This window comes from Dermatophagoides pteronyssinus, unplaced genomic scaffold, assembly GCF_027571235.1.
Source record: "Dermatophagoides pteronyssinus isolate colony J.1.1.1.1 unplaced genomic scaffold, Derpt_VIB-CSIC_2022.12 sq0019, whole genome shotgun sequence".
Classification (NCBI taxonomy): domain Eukaryota; kingdom Metazoa; phylum Arthropoda; class Arachnida; order Sarcoptiformes; family Pyroglyphidae; genus Dermatophagoides; species Dermatophagoides pteronyssinus.
The window spans coordinates 770,340-784,014 of NW_027461543.1; the positions used below are offsets into that span (position 1 = coordinate 770,340).

A 13,675-nucleotide genomic window follows, 5' to 3' on the forward strand; every position below is an offset into this window, starting at 1 on the left:
GTGGGGTGTTTTGTTTTCTGTGATTTTTTAATTTTTTTTTGTTTTGTTTGTAAATTATCAAATGTGATTAGAGACAGAAGAGACCTGAACAGATAACAAACAGAAAAAAATTCTGGTTTGAACCGGTTTCATTTCATTTTTTGAAAAAATTCAAAAATAGAATTTCATTTCATTTCATTTTTTTGTTCCATAATTACGAATCGTTTCTTCATATAATGGTGGATATTCATCATCGGTTGTTATATCGGATGATTGACGACGATGTTGTTGTTGTTGACCTCTTTGTCCATTTCTTCGGCTACGATTATCATATGTTGGTGGTTGTACATCGGTCGAAACCATTGTTGAACCTTGTGGTTGACCATAATTATTATTCACATAAATATATTCATGTATTTTTGATCCTTGGTTATCCATTCGGCTTGATTTTCCCGTCGACGATGAAGATTTTTTCGGTTGACATGCCTGATATGGTTTACGTTCAATCGTATCACCTGATATTGAAATATAATTTCCTTTTGGTATTAAAAACATTGATGCAGCTGGTGATCCATATTGATTATCAGGATATCTTAATCGATCACACATTCGACATAACAACAATAAAATATACAGAAATAAACTTGTTGCAAACAAAATGAACAGGATTCTGGTACCCAACCAAAACATTTCTTCAGTTGCTGGATCTAAATCAAACCAACCACCATTACCATCATTTGAAATTGGATGACGTCTTAATGTTATATCTTTTACATAGAACATATTCAATGTTGGTGCACAATTCAGCATTTCATCATGACCATTACCACAATTATCTTCACCGTTACATCTTCGAAAAAAACAAAAAATCAATTAATGAAAATGAAAAAACAAGACGAATCAACTTACATCAAACTATTCGGTATACAAAGATGGCCATCTGAATTGCAATCAAATGTTCCCGTTGGACATTGAAGTGCTTTTTTCATTTTTTTCGAACGTTTCAATCCATCATCATCAACCATTTCTTCATCTTCATTTTCTTTTGGTTTAAAATATAGATTCAAAATCAATTCTTCATCACTATCATTATCAACATCGTTGAAGAAAATTTTCCTTTCCAATAATATCCATTTTTCATCGGCAATATTCAAATCGATTGTACCATTTGGTGATAATAATCGTACAATATCATCCATATCGATCATATCCATAAATGAATTTGATTTTACTTTTGTTGTTGTTGTCGAACGTTTTCGTCGAAGTTTTCCATCGTCGGTTGATTTTTTCGTCAATTCATTATCCAATGATGTTAATTTTTCACCATCATAAAAGAATTCAGTCATTTCGGGATCGGATGTAAAAATTTTTACATTTTTCCAAAATGGATTCATTTTTTTGATTTCACGTTTTTTAGTGACACTTTGATTTACATCCGTTTCAATTGATTCAAAACTAAAGAAATTTTTAAAGAAAAATGAAAATTTAAAATTCAATTTTTTTTTGGACTACTTACACTCCATCAACAAATTTTCGAATATTAATCAAAAGCCCAAGTTGAAGATTCGTTGGTTTTGATTTTGGTTTTGGTTTCGGTTTTTCAGTTGTTGAAACTTTTACTGTTGATATAGTGGATGTTTCTTTAGTTTTTTCATCATCATCGACAACAACTTTGGTCGTTTCTTTTGGTGTCACCTCCGGTGCCTTTACTTCTTCTGGTTTAATCTTTGGTGCTTCAACTGCTTCTGGTTTGATCTTTGGTGCTTCCACTTCTTTTGGTGTAACCTCCGGTGCCTTTACTACTTCTGGTTTAACCATTGGTGCTTCAACTACTTCTGGTGCTATCTTTGGTTTTTCAACTTCTTTTGGTGTGACTTTTGGTGCTTCAATTTTTTCTGGTTTAACCATTGGTGCTTTCACTTCTTCGGGTTGGATCTTTGGTGTTTCGACTTCTTTTGGTGCTTCAACTGCTTCTGGTTTAACCATTGGTGCTTCAACTGCTTCTGGTTTAACCATTGGTGCTTCCACTTCTTTTGGTGTGACCTTTGGTGCTTCAACTTCTTCTTTTACTTTTTCCGTTGAAGATGGTGATGAACTTTCGATCGGTGTTTCCGCTTTCGTTGTTGTTGTTGCTGCTGCGATTAATTTTTCGTCATCAGCAATGGTTAAAATTGGTTTCAATTCTTCAACAGTATTTGTAGATTTTTCCTCTTCTTTTGTCAATGTCGATACCGGTGCCGGTGATGATGGAGAAACCATGTCTGAAACCGTTTCTTCAATTTTTGTCGCTACTTTTTCGATCATTTTTGGTTCTTCCAAAACATTCGATGATTTTTCTTCCATTTTTACTTTTTCATCTTTTTCAATCGATTTTTCTGGTTGTTTTTCTTTTTCTTTTTGTTCCCCAACAACAACATTATCGGTAATTTTCTCCAATGATTTTATTTCGTCTACTTTTTCCACAGAATCTGCTACATTTGGTTCAGGCAATGTTTCTTTTTTATCTGCTACATTTTTATCTTCAACTTTCGAATCTAATTCTTTTTCTTTTTCTTCTTCTTCCGCTGTATCGGTAATAATATCTTCGGGATTTGCTTTCAACCGTATCAATAGTCGACATTTTTCATAGGTACCATTCTTTTTCAATTCTGTCTCATTATTGTTGGTTAAAAGTTGATCATTTTCATCGAAAATCTGTGTTGGTAATGTTGTCATTTCAATCAATGGATTATCCGTACCAGTTGGATCATTCGATGTATCGATTGCTGTCGATCGTTTCGAACGTATAACAATCGATGGTTGTTTGATTGGATCCAAAAATATTTGTTTAATTTCACGTTTGACAAGAATTTTTTCCTTTTCACCATCTTTATTATCTTCTTCATCATCTCCAAGCATTTCTTCTTCAAATTCTTGTGCATTATATGGTTCATCGATCATCATCATCATCGAATTTAATGATGTAAGATTTTGAATTTTTTTCTTAAATTCTAAAACTAATTTTTTCTTCTCTTCACCTTCGGGTGTTTTTTCTATTTTTAATTTTGCCACCACATCTTGTTGAATTTTTTTCGATGTATCATTTTTACGTTCAATCCATTTAGCATGAATTTTTTTAAATGATTTTTTCCATGACCATGTACCATTCAGTTGTAAATCACTATCATTTAATGATTGTTTACGATAATCTAACAAAATAATATCTTTATCTGGATCATCACTTTTTAATTTTGATGCTAATGATGTTTGACGTGGTACACGTTTTAATGTTTCACCATCATCTGAATCTGGTTTCGGTTCGGTTGATGGTTCGGATTCCAAAGTTTCATTAAGACCGGGTGGTTTTTTTACCCGTGTAAAATCCGGACGAAATTTTTCACAAATCGAACATGATTCAGTTAGATAATAAATTTTACTTGATATTGCCGGTTTAGGTGTTGCCAGATCTTGAAACGGTACCTGTAATTTTGCCGATTGTATTGATTTGATTTCGAATAAACCGATTAGAAAAATTGTTGCCAACAAAAATGTTGTTGTCGTTGTCGTCGTCGAATAAGACATCGTTGAGTTTGTTTTTAGTTTCGTTTTGTTTGGTTTGATCATAACCAAACTAATCAATTGAATAAATAAAATTAAATCATAAAATCAAAGATTTTCGAAAAAAAGGAAAATTTTTATTTTTTTTGTTAATCATTCGAATTGAGCAAAAAAATATAGATTACAAATTGATTTCATCGAAAGATATTATTGCACACACCACGCATAACAAACAAATAAACAACGCTTATAAGCTTGTGACCAGAAATTGTTGTTGATTGATTGATTGAAAGATTCAAAGACATTTCATTCATTCATTCATCCATTGATTCATCGAAAAAATTGAGTTGATAAATTTTGCTTCAGTAGCTTTTGATGATTGATAAGATTAGACTGGTGGTTTGATTTCCATTTTGGTTTTTTTTTTGTTGAAAAACAAAAAATTCAAATCCGTCGACCAAACAACAGGCCATATCTTCTTTATAGAACAATTAAACTGATCGATAATCGATTGCATTCATCATTGAGAATGTTTCATTTTTTTTCCAGAAAAAAACAAAAACATCACCAAAGGATTGCCAAAAATCGAAGAAACCAAAAATTAAAGATAACAATGTTTATGTTGGACAATCATTTGATTTGAATCGATATTTTTGCTTCCATAAATCTCCTTTTTTTATTTCAGGAAAATTAAAAGAAAAATTGAAATTATTTCGAATGAAAAAATTCGTTTACACAAACCTTTTGCGCAAAAAACACCAAAATTCGATGAATCAATCATCACCAAATGAATAACCACCACCCATGTCATGTGATAATAACGATGATGATCGATGATGATCACATGATAGGCAAAGAAACCAAAACATCAACAACAACGAAGACCATTATTGAGCCAATGCCCCCTTGTCTGCCGTTTCGAAGTTTAGGTTGGCCAAATGGCCGAAGCAAAAAAGTGCGCAGAATCAAAAAGAAATTCAGATTCGGGTGGATTTTTTTTGTTTTTGTTTCATCGAAAATTCTTCATCGCAATGATTCGCGAATCTTGATGATCATGAATTGAAAAAAAACATCGAAACAATGTCATCATCAACGTTGTTAAATAATCGAATTACTGATGAATTATTCGAAATGGCTAGACGTAAACGAAAAAATGTTCTTGAACAAAACAAAACAAAACAAAAAGTAAATTCTATTTTCAAGTAAATTAAATTAATTAAAATGAAAATTTTTTGCCAAGTCATTGAAATAAGCCCTGTTTGTCGATAGAATTTATCTCAACCGTGTTTGAATCAATCAAAAACAACACATTGGTTTTTTTTTTGTGTTTCTTGTTCTTCAGTTGCCTCAAAACTCAATCTTTTTTTCAACAACCAACCAACCAAACAAAACAAAACAATGCGTGAATGTATAACATTATTGATCGGTCAGGCTGGTATACAGATTGGTGAAACATTTTGGGATATTATACGTGCTGAACATGGTATTGAATCGGATGGTCATTTAGATCAACAACATACAAATCGTAATGAAAATGAAATTCTAGCTACAATGTTTAATGAAACTAGTCGTAATGGTTATTATGTACCACGTACAGTTATGGTTGATAATGATCCATCGGTTATTGATCAAATTTTATCTGGTCCAAAAGGTAAAAATCTTTTTTCCAGTCGAATGACAGTCACTGGTAAAGAAGATGCTGCCAATAATTTTTCACGTGGTTTTTATACATTATCATCCAAATTATTATCACCAACTATTGATATTATAAGAAAATCTGTTGAACTTTGTGATAGTTTTCAAGGATTTTTAATGTTTAATAGTTTTGGTGGTGGTACTGGTTCGGGTTTTTCAGCTCGTCTTATTGATCAATTAGAAACACAATTTAATCATTGTGATCATCGACAACAACGTTTGGAATTTAATGTATTTCCATCACCAAAATTATCCACTGCTATTGTTGAACCATATAATGCATTATTTCGTACACATCATTCATTGATACGTTCGAATTTAATGTTTCTGTTTGATAATGAAGCATGTTATGATATTTGTCAACGACAATTGAATTTAGATCGAGTACATTATTCACATATTAATCAATTAATATCATTGGTAGCTAGTTCAGTAACATCATCAACACGTTTTGGTGGACCATTAAATGTTGATCTGGCTGAATTTGAAACCAATCTAGTACCATATCCAAGAATTCATTTTCCAAGTGCATCATATGCACCAATTTCAAATCCATGTTGTCAACCATATGATCAATCGATTAAAACATTAACACAATTTTGTTTTGAAAGTAAAAATCGTATGATTAAATATAATTCATCTGCAACATTACATCAATCAAAACAGCAACAACAACAACAATCGAAACAAGAAAATGGAAAATATATAACAAGTTGCCTGCTATATCGTGGTGATTGTCAACCAAAAGAAATAAATCAAGCAATGATTGATTTAAAACGACAGGAAAATTTTGTCAATTGGTCACCAACCGGTATGAAATGTGGTATTGCATCCGAACCACCGAAAATGTTGGATGATATTGGTCAAACAAATCGTTCAGTTTGTTTATTATCAAATCATACTGGTATGATTGAATGTTGGCGTTTATTATGTAGGAAATTTGATCTTATGTATAATAAACGTGCATTTGTACATTGGTATGTATCGGAAGGTATGGAAGAAACAGAATTTCAAGAAGCACGTGAAGATTTAGAATGTTTAATTGAAGATTATATGGGTATTGAACGTAGTAGTGAAATAACAAATACAACAACAACAAAAAGTTTTGATACTAATGATAATGATACAGAAATTATTAATGGTGATATTACTACGGCTACTATTAATGGTCATCATGAACATCATTACGATGATCATGATGAAAAACAACAATGGTAACAACTAACGACGACCAAAAAAATGATCATCAGACAATTATTTTACCTCATCTCATTTTACTCAAAACTGTCCATATTTTTTATTATTATTATGATTTTTTTCATACATCCAATGTTAATGATAATGGTATTTTTTTTAATTGAAAAACAAAATAAAAATCATATTGAATAATGATTAATTGCTAATTGATGTGTTAAAATAATACCAAAATTTCCACAAAATAATGGTAATAACCAAGCAGAAATACTACCACGTAAAAATTCAGAATTTGCACCAAAACCACCGATTAGAAAGAATAGAATTGTTGTAATGAATATTGGCCAATATTTTTGTCGAATTGTTGCATAAATAGCTACCATTGTGGTTAAACAATTTAGTGATAAAATTGCAATAACAATTGCCTGCCATAAATGTCTTTCGATGTGTGTCATTGAATATAATCGACCTGAATTGAAATAAGAATTTACTTGTGTTAAAATTAAACAAAACAAAACAGATAGAGACTTACCATTGATAGGTTCACCAAGTTTAATTTTAATCGATGCAAAATGCATATAAATACTTGTCCAAATAACCAGGCAAATATTTAAAATTAATAACATTATATAAATAATTTTCGAAAATATTAATTGTGGACGATCAAAACGTTGATAATAATCGGCATAATTTGTACGGATTGATGGATGTTGTTGTTCGATTGAATAACGAAAACGATCAATGTTATTATTCGGATTATTCGGATAATGACGCATTAATTGTGCAGAACCAGGTCGATGTTTTTTTTCCTGTCCGAAATCATCAAAATGAACACGATTAGTAGAATCATTGATCACTTGAAAATCATCGATAGTTGGCTGTGGTATTGATCGATATGATTGATCTAAATGTTCTTGAGAATTGATACGAAAATCCGGTACATAAGATTGTTGTTGACGACGTTTAAAACTTGAATCAAATTTATTTTGTCGTTGTCGTTGTTTTTCAACTAAACGTTCATTACTTTGACATAATGGATCTGTTTGAAAATTTCTTTGATCACCTGTTGTACGAATCGAATCATTTCGTATGAAACCGGAATCTGGTGAATCATTATTTATTAATCTTTGTTTATCATCATGATTATCACGAAGAAATGGATCCTGTTCACCACCACCATCACCATCAACATTATCGTTCCTGGTATATCCATTCGATTGTTTTAAAGCCGATTTTTTTGTTGGACAATATTCTTGAAATTTTTTCGGTGGCTGCTCTCTATTCGAAGAAGAATGATTTGGAAATCGAAAATTGGCAGGATATTTTTGTGAATAATCATCATCATTTTTGTTTTGAAAATTATTTTGAATTTTACCATTATCATGGCCAGATTTCAGTGTTGTTGTTGTTGTTGGATTAATAAGCGTTTTATTAGCGAATTTATTTCGTTCGAATCGACCATGTCGTTGTTGATGCGGTTGTTGATTTACCAAACTGGATTGATTCGATGAATCATATGAACTAAAACTTGAATCATATGGTGGTGAAAAATGTTCATTTCGAAATGTTCGCACTGGTGGTGATAATGTTTTTTGTTGCTGTTGATGATTGGATTGATGATTACGATCAGAATAACGATCATCAGGATAAGCTAAATTTGATGCTAAATTTTTAATCTGATCTTTTGTTGGTTTAATTGATGAAACATTCACTAATGAATGATAACGATTATCACCTTTTCTGGTTATATGACTACTTTGTTGAAAATTTCTTAAAACAGGTGATGCTGTTGTTGGTCGATTTTGTTTGGAAATATTGGCTAAATTGCCTAAACTTGATGCACTATTCATCGATCGATAACCGCCAGCACGGCCATGTCGTTTTCGTTGTTGTTCAACAGGACTTAATGAATAACTACGACGATAATTAGCTTTACGACGATTTAACCAATATCGTTCTAATTCAATAATTTCCAATTCATTTTTAGTTAATTTACCAGTTGAAATCATTTGATTAAGATATGTTGATGATAAACGACGCCATGCATTTGCATCATATGGTAGAAAATGTTCACCCGGTCTATGCTCAGGTGGTTTTTGCATCGATGCTGTGGGCAGTATTTGACCCATGATTAGTATATCGAATTTTGATTAGAAAAACTTTGAAAAAAATCGATGACCTTTTCGCTGTTGTTTTTGAGCTAAAAAACCAAAAAAAGAAATTTTGTTTCACATTTTTTGCAATCCAAAAACCAAGCCAAAAAACAACATCGATGATTGATTGATTAATACAAGCGAGCAACCAAGAAAAATCCATGGCGACAATCCATCAACGGTAACCAAGATAAAATTGCAATAATCATTGCTGCATCCATTATGGTAACGGGTTTACCAACAAACAACATTCCTTGAATCCTAAAAAAACAAATCCTCAAAAAAATCAGTAAATTTTGTTTTATTTACAAAACAAAAAAAAATCCATACCCGAAAAACAATCAATGGCGTCGAACAAACAAAGTTGACAAGTTGATTTAATTAATGCACCAAAAAACAAAACAAACAAACAAAATCACAATAAATTCCAATGTCAAACAAATAACAATAAAACAAATCAAAATAAAAGGAGAATTTCTTTCAAATAACAACGATTTTTTTTTTGTTTGTTTTGTTTTGTTTGGTAATACAGAAAAAAAGGCCGGAAAATAATGTCCAAACATTCACCATCATTATCATCATTAAGCTATACATCGGAAAGAATGTCACCACCATCATTATCATCACCACCAACAACAATGTCACCATCATCATCATCATTTTCATCATTGACATCGAGGAAAATTCTTGAAGGTAAAAAATTGATTCGGTTTTGTCGATTTTGTTTAAAACATTCGGAAGATAATGATTCGAATAAAAATAATCGTCCAATGAACATTGTTTGTGAATGTGCCAATCGAATGTTATCACATAGTCATTTGGATTGTTTACAAATATTTTCTCGACGTTCCGGACAAAATTATTGTGAATTTTGTCAAAATGATTTCAAATTTATCGACAAAAACAATTTAGAAGAAGAAGACGAAGATGATGATGATGATGACGAAGATGATAATCATGATAAAAAAGCTGATAATATTTTTTATCATTATCTGAAAAAATTTCGTCATATATTTTATACAATAATCAGTATTGAAATATTACAGGATGAATTTTATTATCGTTTATCATCGATATTTGATTTATTTTTGGTTACAATTATAATGGCCATTATAATTATTGATCAAAGTGATTTACGAAAATTTATTTGTCAAACTATCGATACAACATCGACATCGACAACGTCAACGTCAGTTACACCAACAAAAACAAAACCAAAAGAATTTGAATGGCAAACAAGATTAGTTTGTCAATCACAATCAAAACTATCACATTTTGTTGGCATTTATTTAATCATATTTTTATTATTAAAATATTATTATCATCTTAATCGTTTTGGACAATTTTATAAACGAATTAAAAATTTTCTTTGAAATTTATGAAAATGTTCGGAATTTATTTTTGTAAAAAGCGAAAAAGTTTGATAGAAAATCATCTGGATTATAAAATGTAAAAGTTTTGTTTCAAAAAAAAAAATCGAATCATAATAGTTTTTGAAATGTAAATTCTTTCAGGAAAAAAAAAATTCAAATTTTAAAAACTATAAAGGAGTCGATTAAATTATGTTGGTCACTTTTGGACTTGAGAAAAAACTCATCATCATTATTCGATCAGGCCAATTGACGACATTTTTGTATAATATTCGAAACAAATTCTTTTTGTTTCTGTTCATCATCATTTGGTAATTGAATAAAAATTTGAAATTTTTTCTGATCAAATTTGATCAACATTGTATCCGAAAATTGTTTTGAATTCTTGCCTTTCAAAAGATAAATATAAGCTTTTTTAAATTTTTTCAATTTTGTTGAATATTCTTCAATAGCCAGATCAAAATCAAAATAAATTCTATCATCTTGATTAACGAAATAATAATCACCACCATCATTCTGTTCGTTGAATGAAATTCTTAATGATGATTCAATATTTGATGATTTTATCAACAATTTTGTAGCCAACAAATTTTTTAAAATTTCATTTTTCAATGATTCCGATTTCTCCTTATCATTCAAATTGGTCGATTCATTTTTTTCATCATCATCTAAAACATCATCATCATCATCCAAATGAATAACCTTCAACTGTAATAGGCCAGCAATTGAAATTTGTCGTTTTTCATTATCGTACACAAAATTACCATTTTTGTTACTATTGTTACCATCAATTGAACGATCAACTATTTCAACAAAACGTTGTTCAAATTTTGATATTGTTGGTGATGATGATGGTATTATAATGGAAAATTCTTGCAAAATTTTCGGTGAAATCAAAACATCTGGTTCAGTATTTTGACGAGAAAATATGGCAAATTTTATCGTACGAATTACGAATCCAATATTAACATCAAATTCAACATGACCAATAATATAATGAATTTTTCTTAAATCGGTAAACGGTTTGTATTCAATATTAGCATCCGAAATTTTCAATGATTTTAGAAAATTATTTTCAATCATTGCATCATCATGACCATTTGGATTATCATCAATAAATGTTGATGCATTGATTCGATAAAATGATTGTTGTTTTGAATTACCAATCAAAATGATTGGAATAAATTTTTTATTTTTTCCATCATTATTGTTGTTTGAAATCGATGATGATGATGACTGGGAATCTTCCGGAAAAACAAATTTATTCGGATTATTTGTTGATTTTCTTGATGAAAATCCAAAACGTTGTTGCTGTTGTTGATTACCATTTGATGATTTATAACGATCTGTATTAACAAATTCTAATGTTTTTTTCTTTTCATTTACTTTTAGATAACGAAATCCATTCATATTACCATTATTTTGTTTGTTGTTGTTGTTTTCGATTTGATTCGAATGATTGGCCCAAATTTCAACGGTTGATGGTGATGTCGAATCCAATGATAAATTCAACATTGAATTGGATAAATTTTTCATTCGATTACCACCAACATCAAAATTATCATCAAAACCATATTGGCGACAAAATGCATTTAAATTACGACATCTAACAATTGAATGTGAACGTAAATGTTTTTTTATTTGAAAACATATTGGACATAATTGTTTATCATCAATTAATCGTTGTATAAGTTGATCCAATTTTTCATTTGATTCATTATCAGTATTATTGTTAATCTGTCGTTGTCGATGATTAACTACTATTTGTTGATCAATGAATTCTTCCCTTTTAAAATCCAATAAACAAGGTAAAGCATTAAAAAATTTAAGTTTTTCTTTTGTTAAACGAACAAAACGTTCCATTGAAAGATATCGAAATCTTCTTGGTAATTTTCCCCATAATGAATCATAATATCTTGGACGAAATTCTTCACGAACATTAAATTTTATATTCAATAAGATTGAAAATAATTGCCGAAAATTATGTTCATCATTTTTTGCATTTGTATTGAAATTAAATCGAAGAATCATATCATTTACCGACGATTCTTTTTGTTCATAAGTTTGATGATGAAATTCTTTACGAAGAATTTTCACAGCATTTCTCATTGAATTTTCATTTGCAATTAATTGCGAGGCTGTTGAATTTTTTTCAACACTTTTTTTCAATAATGCAATTCTTGTTCGTTCATCAGGTATTTTTTGATCGGTTACAATAAATTCCATCATTAATGGATAATAATCTGACCAATTTGTATCGGTTAATTGAATAAAATTTGAATTAAGCGACGTAGAGCTTCTTGAAGTGGATTGTTGATGATGATCATCATTATTATTATTCATCATCATTCTAGTATTATTTTCAACAATCTTTGGTTCCATTGGTTTTTTTGATTTAGGCACTTGGGGAATTTCTTTTGATTCAATTTCTTTCGATTTTTGTTGTTGTTGCTTTTCTTCGGTTTGACGATCGGTTCCATTATTGTCATCATCGATTGTTGATTCATTTAAAAATTTGGATAATCGATGTGCTTGTGAATTGAAACGTTCAACCAATTCCTCATCATAAAGATCATCAACATCGGCCAATAAACGATTATAATCACGTATCTCTTCAATTAGTGTACGTATATCTTTTCGTGACTTAAGAATTTCTTCTTCATATTCATCAATAAAACTATTAAAATAATCATTAAATTTACGTAATGCTATTTTACGTTTTTTAAATGATTCTTGAATTTTTGAAGTCATTTTTTTTAAATTTCAAATCGAAATCAATAAGGATTTCGTTCAGTAAAAGTGTGCCACAAAAATAAACCTCGTAGCAGGTAAGTTCAGCAGAGCAATAATCAAAAGGGTTAACCAAGAATAGCTGAAAAAAAAGAAAATTTTCAATCAAAAAATAATTTTTCATTGATTCTGATTTCACTTACCCAAGTGAGAAAAAGGACTACAAATGACGCATTAATCAAAAGCAACAGGTATTTTTATAGAGTAATCAAAAAAAAAGTCTTTTACCCAAAATTTGAGTCGCAGATATCGGTTCTCAGATAACTAACTAGAAGTGGAATAATAATGATTTATTACAACATTTTATTGCATCATTTTCACTTACCCAAAAAAATTGACTTACCAATTTTGTCCAAAAAAAAAAATCAAGAGTCTCAGATACTCTCAATAGCAAAAAAAAATCAAGAAGCAAAGTTTTTTTTATCAAAAGATCAACACTTTCTTTTTCGAAATCAAATTCTTGATTGAAAATCGAATCCTCGTCGATTTATAGTAGCTTTATATATAAAAAAGGTTTGTAGCAAGGGATACCACCAAGAGAGAGAGATAGAGTGCAAGTGAGTGAGTAAATCATAACAATAATAACCAATAATTTCCCGTTAATTTATGACGATGTTATGAGACATAGATTAAATTCGAGACAAAACATAAACATTTGTTACATGCTTGCCAGCTCATCCCATCGTTATCAAATGCTCGATAGAACAAAATTGATAGGAAAAAAATGTAAAGCCATAGTATGGTGGAAAATGGCGATCTTAATTTCGAAAATCCTCATCATCATCATCATTGCGCGAGCAAAAAAAACGACGCTGTTATCATATGCATACCACCATAGTGCAGAAAGATGAATACCAAACCTCGACTTTTTTTTGTGACATATCACTCTATCCTCACTCGATTCAAAACACACACACACACACCCTAATTCATTTCTGTGCATCAATGTAACATGTG

General features: G+C 30.1%; 4 protein-coding genes across 8 annotated transcripts; 1 reads left to right on the forward strand and 3 right to left on the reverse strand.

The window, feature by feature from the left end:
- Nucleotides 1-62: 62 nt before the first annotated feature.
- LOC113798144 (uncharacterized) lies at nucleotides 63-3,631 on the reverse strand. Of its 2 annotated transcripts, XM_075822659.1 has the most exons (4): nucleotides 1,658-3,631; nucleotides 1,496-1,615; nucleotides 889-1,434; nucleotides 63-829 (listed from the first exon to the last, which is right to left on the reverse strand). In XM_075822659.1, the coding sequence occupies exons 1-4, from the start codon at nucleotides 3,580-3,582 to the stop codon at nucleotides 175-177; spliced, it is 3,246 nt and encodes a 1,081-aa protein (XP_075678774.1). In that variant the 5' UTR covers nucleotides 3,583-3,631; the 3' UTR covers nucleotides 63-174. The 2 variants fall into 2 exon arrangements, with proteins under 2 accessions (XP_075678774.1, XP_027204431.2); XM_027348630.2 differs by having other exon boundaries at nucleotides 1,496-3,630.
- A 1,269-nt stretch (nucleotides 3,632-4,900) lies between these two features.
- LOC113798145 (uncharacterized) lies at nucleotides 4,901-8,995 on the reverse strand. The gene is made up of 3 exons (XM_027348632.2): nucleotides 8,889-8,995; nucleotides 6,938-8,819; nucleotides 4,901-6,874 (listed from the first exon to the last, which is right to left on the reverse strand). Exons 2-3 carry the CDS (start codon nucleotides 8,532-8,534, stop codon nucleotides 6,588-6,590), a joined length of 1,884 nt encoding a protein of 627 aa, XP_027204433.2. The 5' UTR covers nucleotides 8,535-8,819; nucleotides 8,889-8,995; the 3' UTR covers nucleotides 4,901-6,587.
- On the forward strand, nucleotides 4,915-6,607 carry LOC113798146 (tubulin alpha-8 chain-like). Its single transcript, XM_075822665.1, has one exon. It carries the CDS (start codon nucleotides 4,915-4,917, stop codon nucleotides 6,427-6,429), a length of 1,515 nt encoding a protein of 504 aa, XP_075678780.1. The 3' UTR covers nucleotides 6,430-6,607.
- A 93-nt stretch (nucleotides 8,996-9,088) lies between the features above and the next one.
- Nucleotides 9,089-13,663, reverse strand: LOC113798142 (uncharacterized). 4 transcript variants are annotated; one of them, XM_075822662.1, is made up of 4 exons: nucleotides 13,044-13,663; nucleotides 12,862-12,986; nucleotides 11,344-12,800; nucleotides 9,089-11,289 (listed from the first exon to the last, which is right to left on the reverse strand). In XM_075822662.1, exons 3-4 carry the CDS (start codon nucleotides 12,677-12,679, stop codon nucleotides 10,169-10,171), a joined length of 2,457 nt encoding a protein of 818 aa, XP_075678777.1. In that variant the 5' UTR covers nucleotides 12,680-12,800; nucleotides 12,862-12,986; nucleotides 13,044-13,663; the 3' UTR covers nucleotides 9,089-10,168. The 4 variants fall into 4 exon arrangements, with proteins under 4 accessions (XP_075678777.1, XP_075678778.1, XP_075678776.1 ...); XM_075822663.1 differs by having other exon boundaries at nucleotides 9,089-11,274; nucleotides 13,044-13,662; XM_075822661.1 differs by having other exon boundaries at nucleotides 9,089-12,800; nucleotides 13,062-13,662.
- Nucleotides 13,664-13,675: the final 12 nt, after the last annotated feature.

Excerpts from the sequence above, each read along its gene's own strand:
- LOC113798144 (XM_027348630.2), bottom strand. The coding sequence starts at position 3,582 with ATGATCAAACCAAACAAAACGAAACTAAAAACAAACTCAACGATGTCT. Across the intron at positions 1,435-1,495 it reads CGAAAATTTGTTGATGGAGT|TTTTGAATCAATTGAAACGG; the intron begins GTAAGTAGTCCA and ends AAATTTCTTTAG. Across the intron at positions 830-888 it reads TGTATACCGAATAGTTTGAT|ATGTAACGGTGAAGATAATT; the intron begins GTAAGTTGATTC and ends TTTTTTTCGAAG.
- LOC113798146 (XM_075822665.1), top strand. The coding sequence starts at position 4,915 with ATGCGTGAATGTATAACATTATTGATCGGTCAGGCTGGTATACAGATT.
- LOC113798145 (XM_027348632.2), bottom strand. The coding sequence starts at position 8,534 with ATGGGTCAAATACTGCCCACAGCATCGATGCAAAAACCACCTGAGCAT. Across the intron at positions 6,875-6,937 it reads ACTTGGTGAACCTATCAATG|GTCGATTATATTCAATGACA; the intron begins GTAAGTCTCTAT and ends ATTTCAATTCAG.
- LOC113798142 (XM_075822661.1), bottom strand. The coding sequence starts at position 12,679 with ATGACTTCAAAAATTCAAGAATCATTTAAAAAACGTAAAATAGCATTA.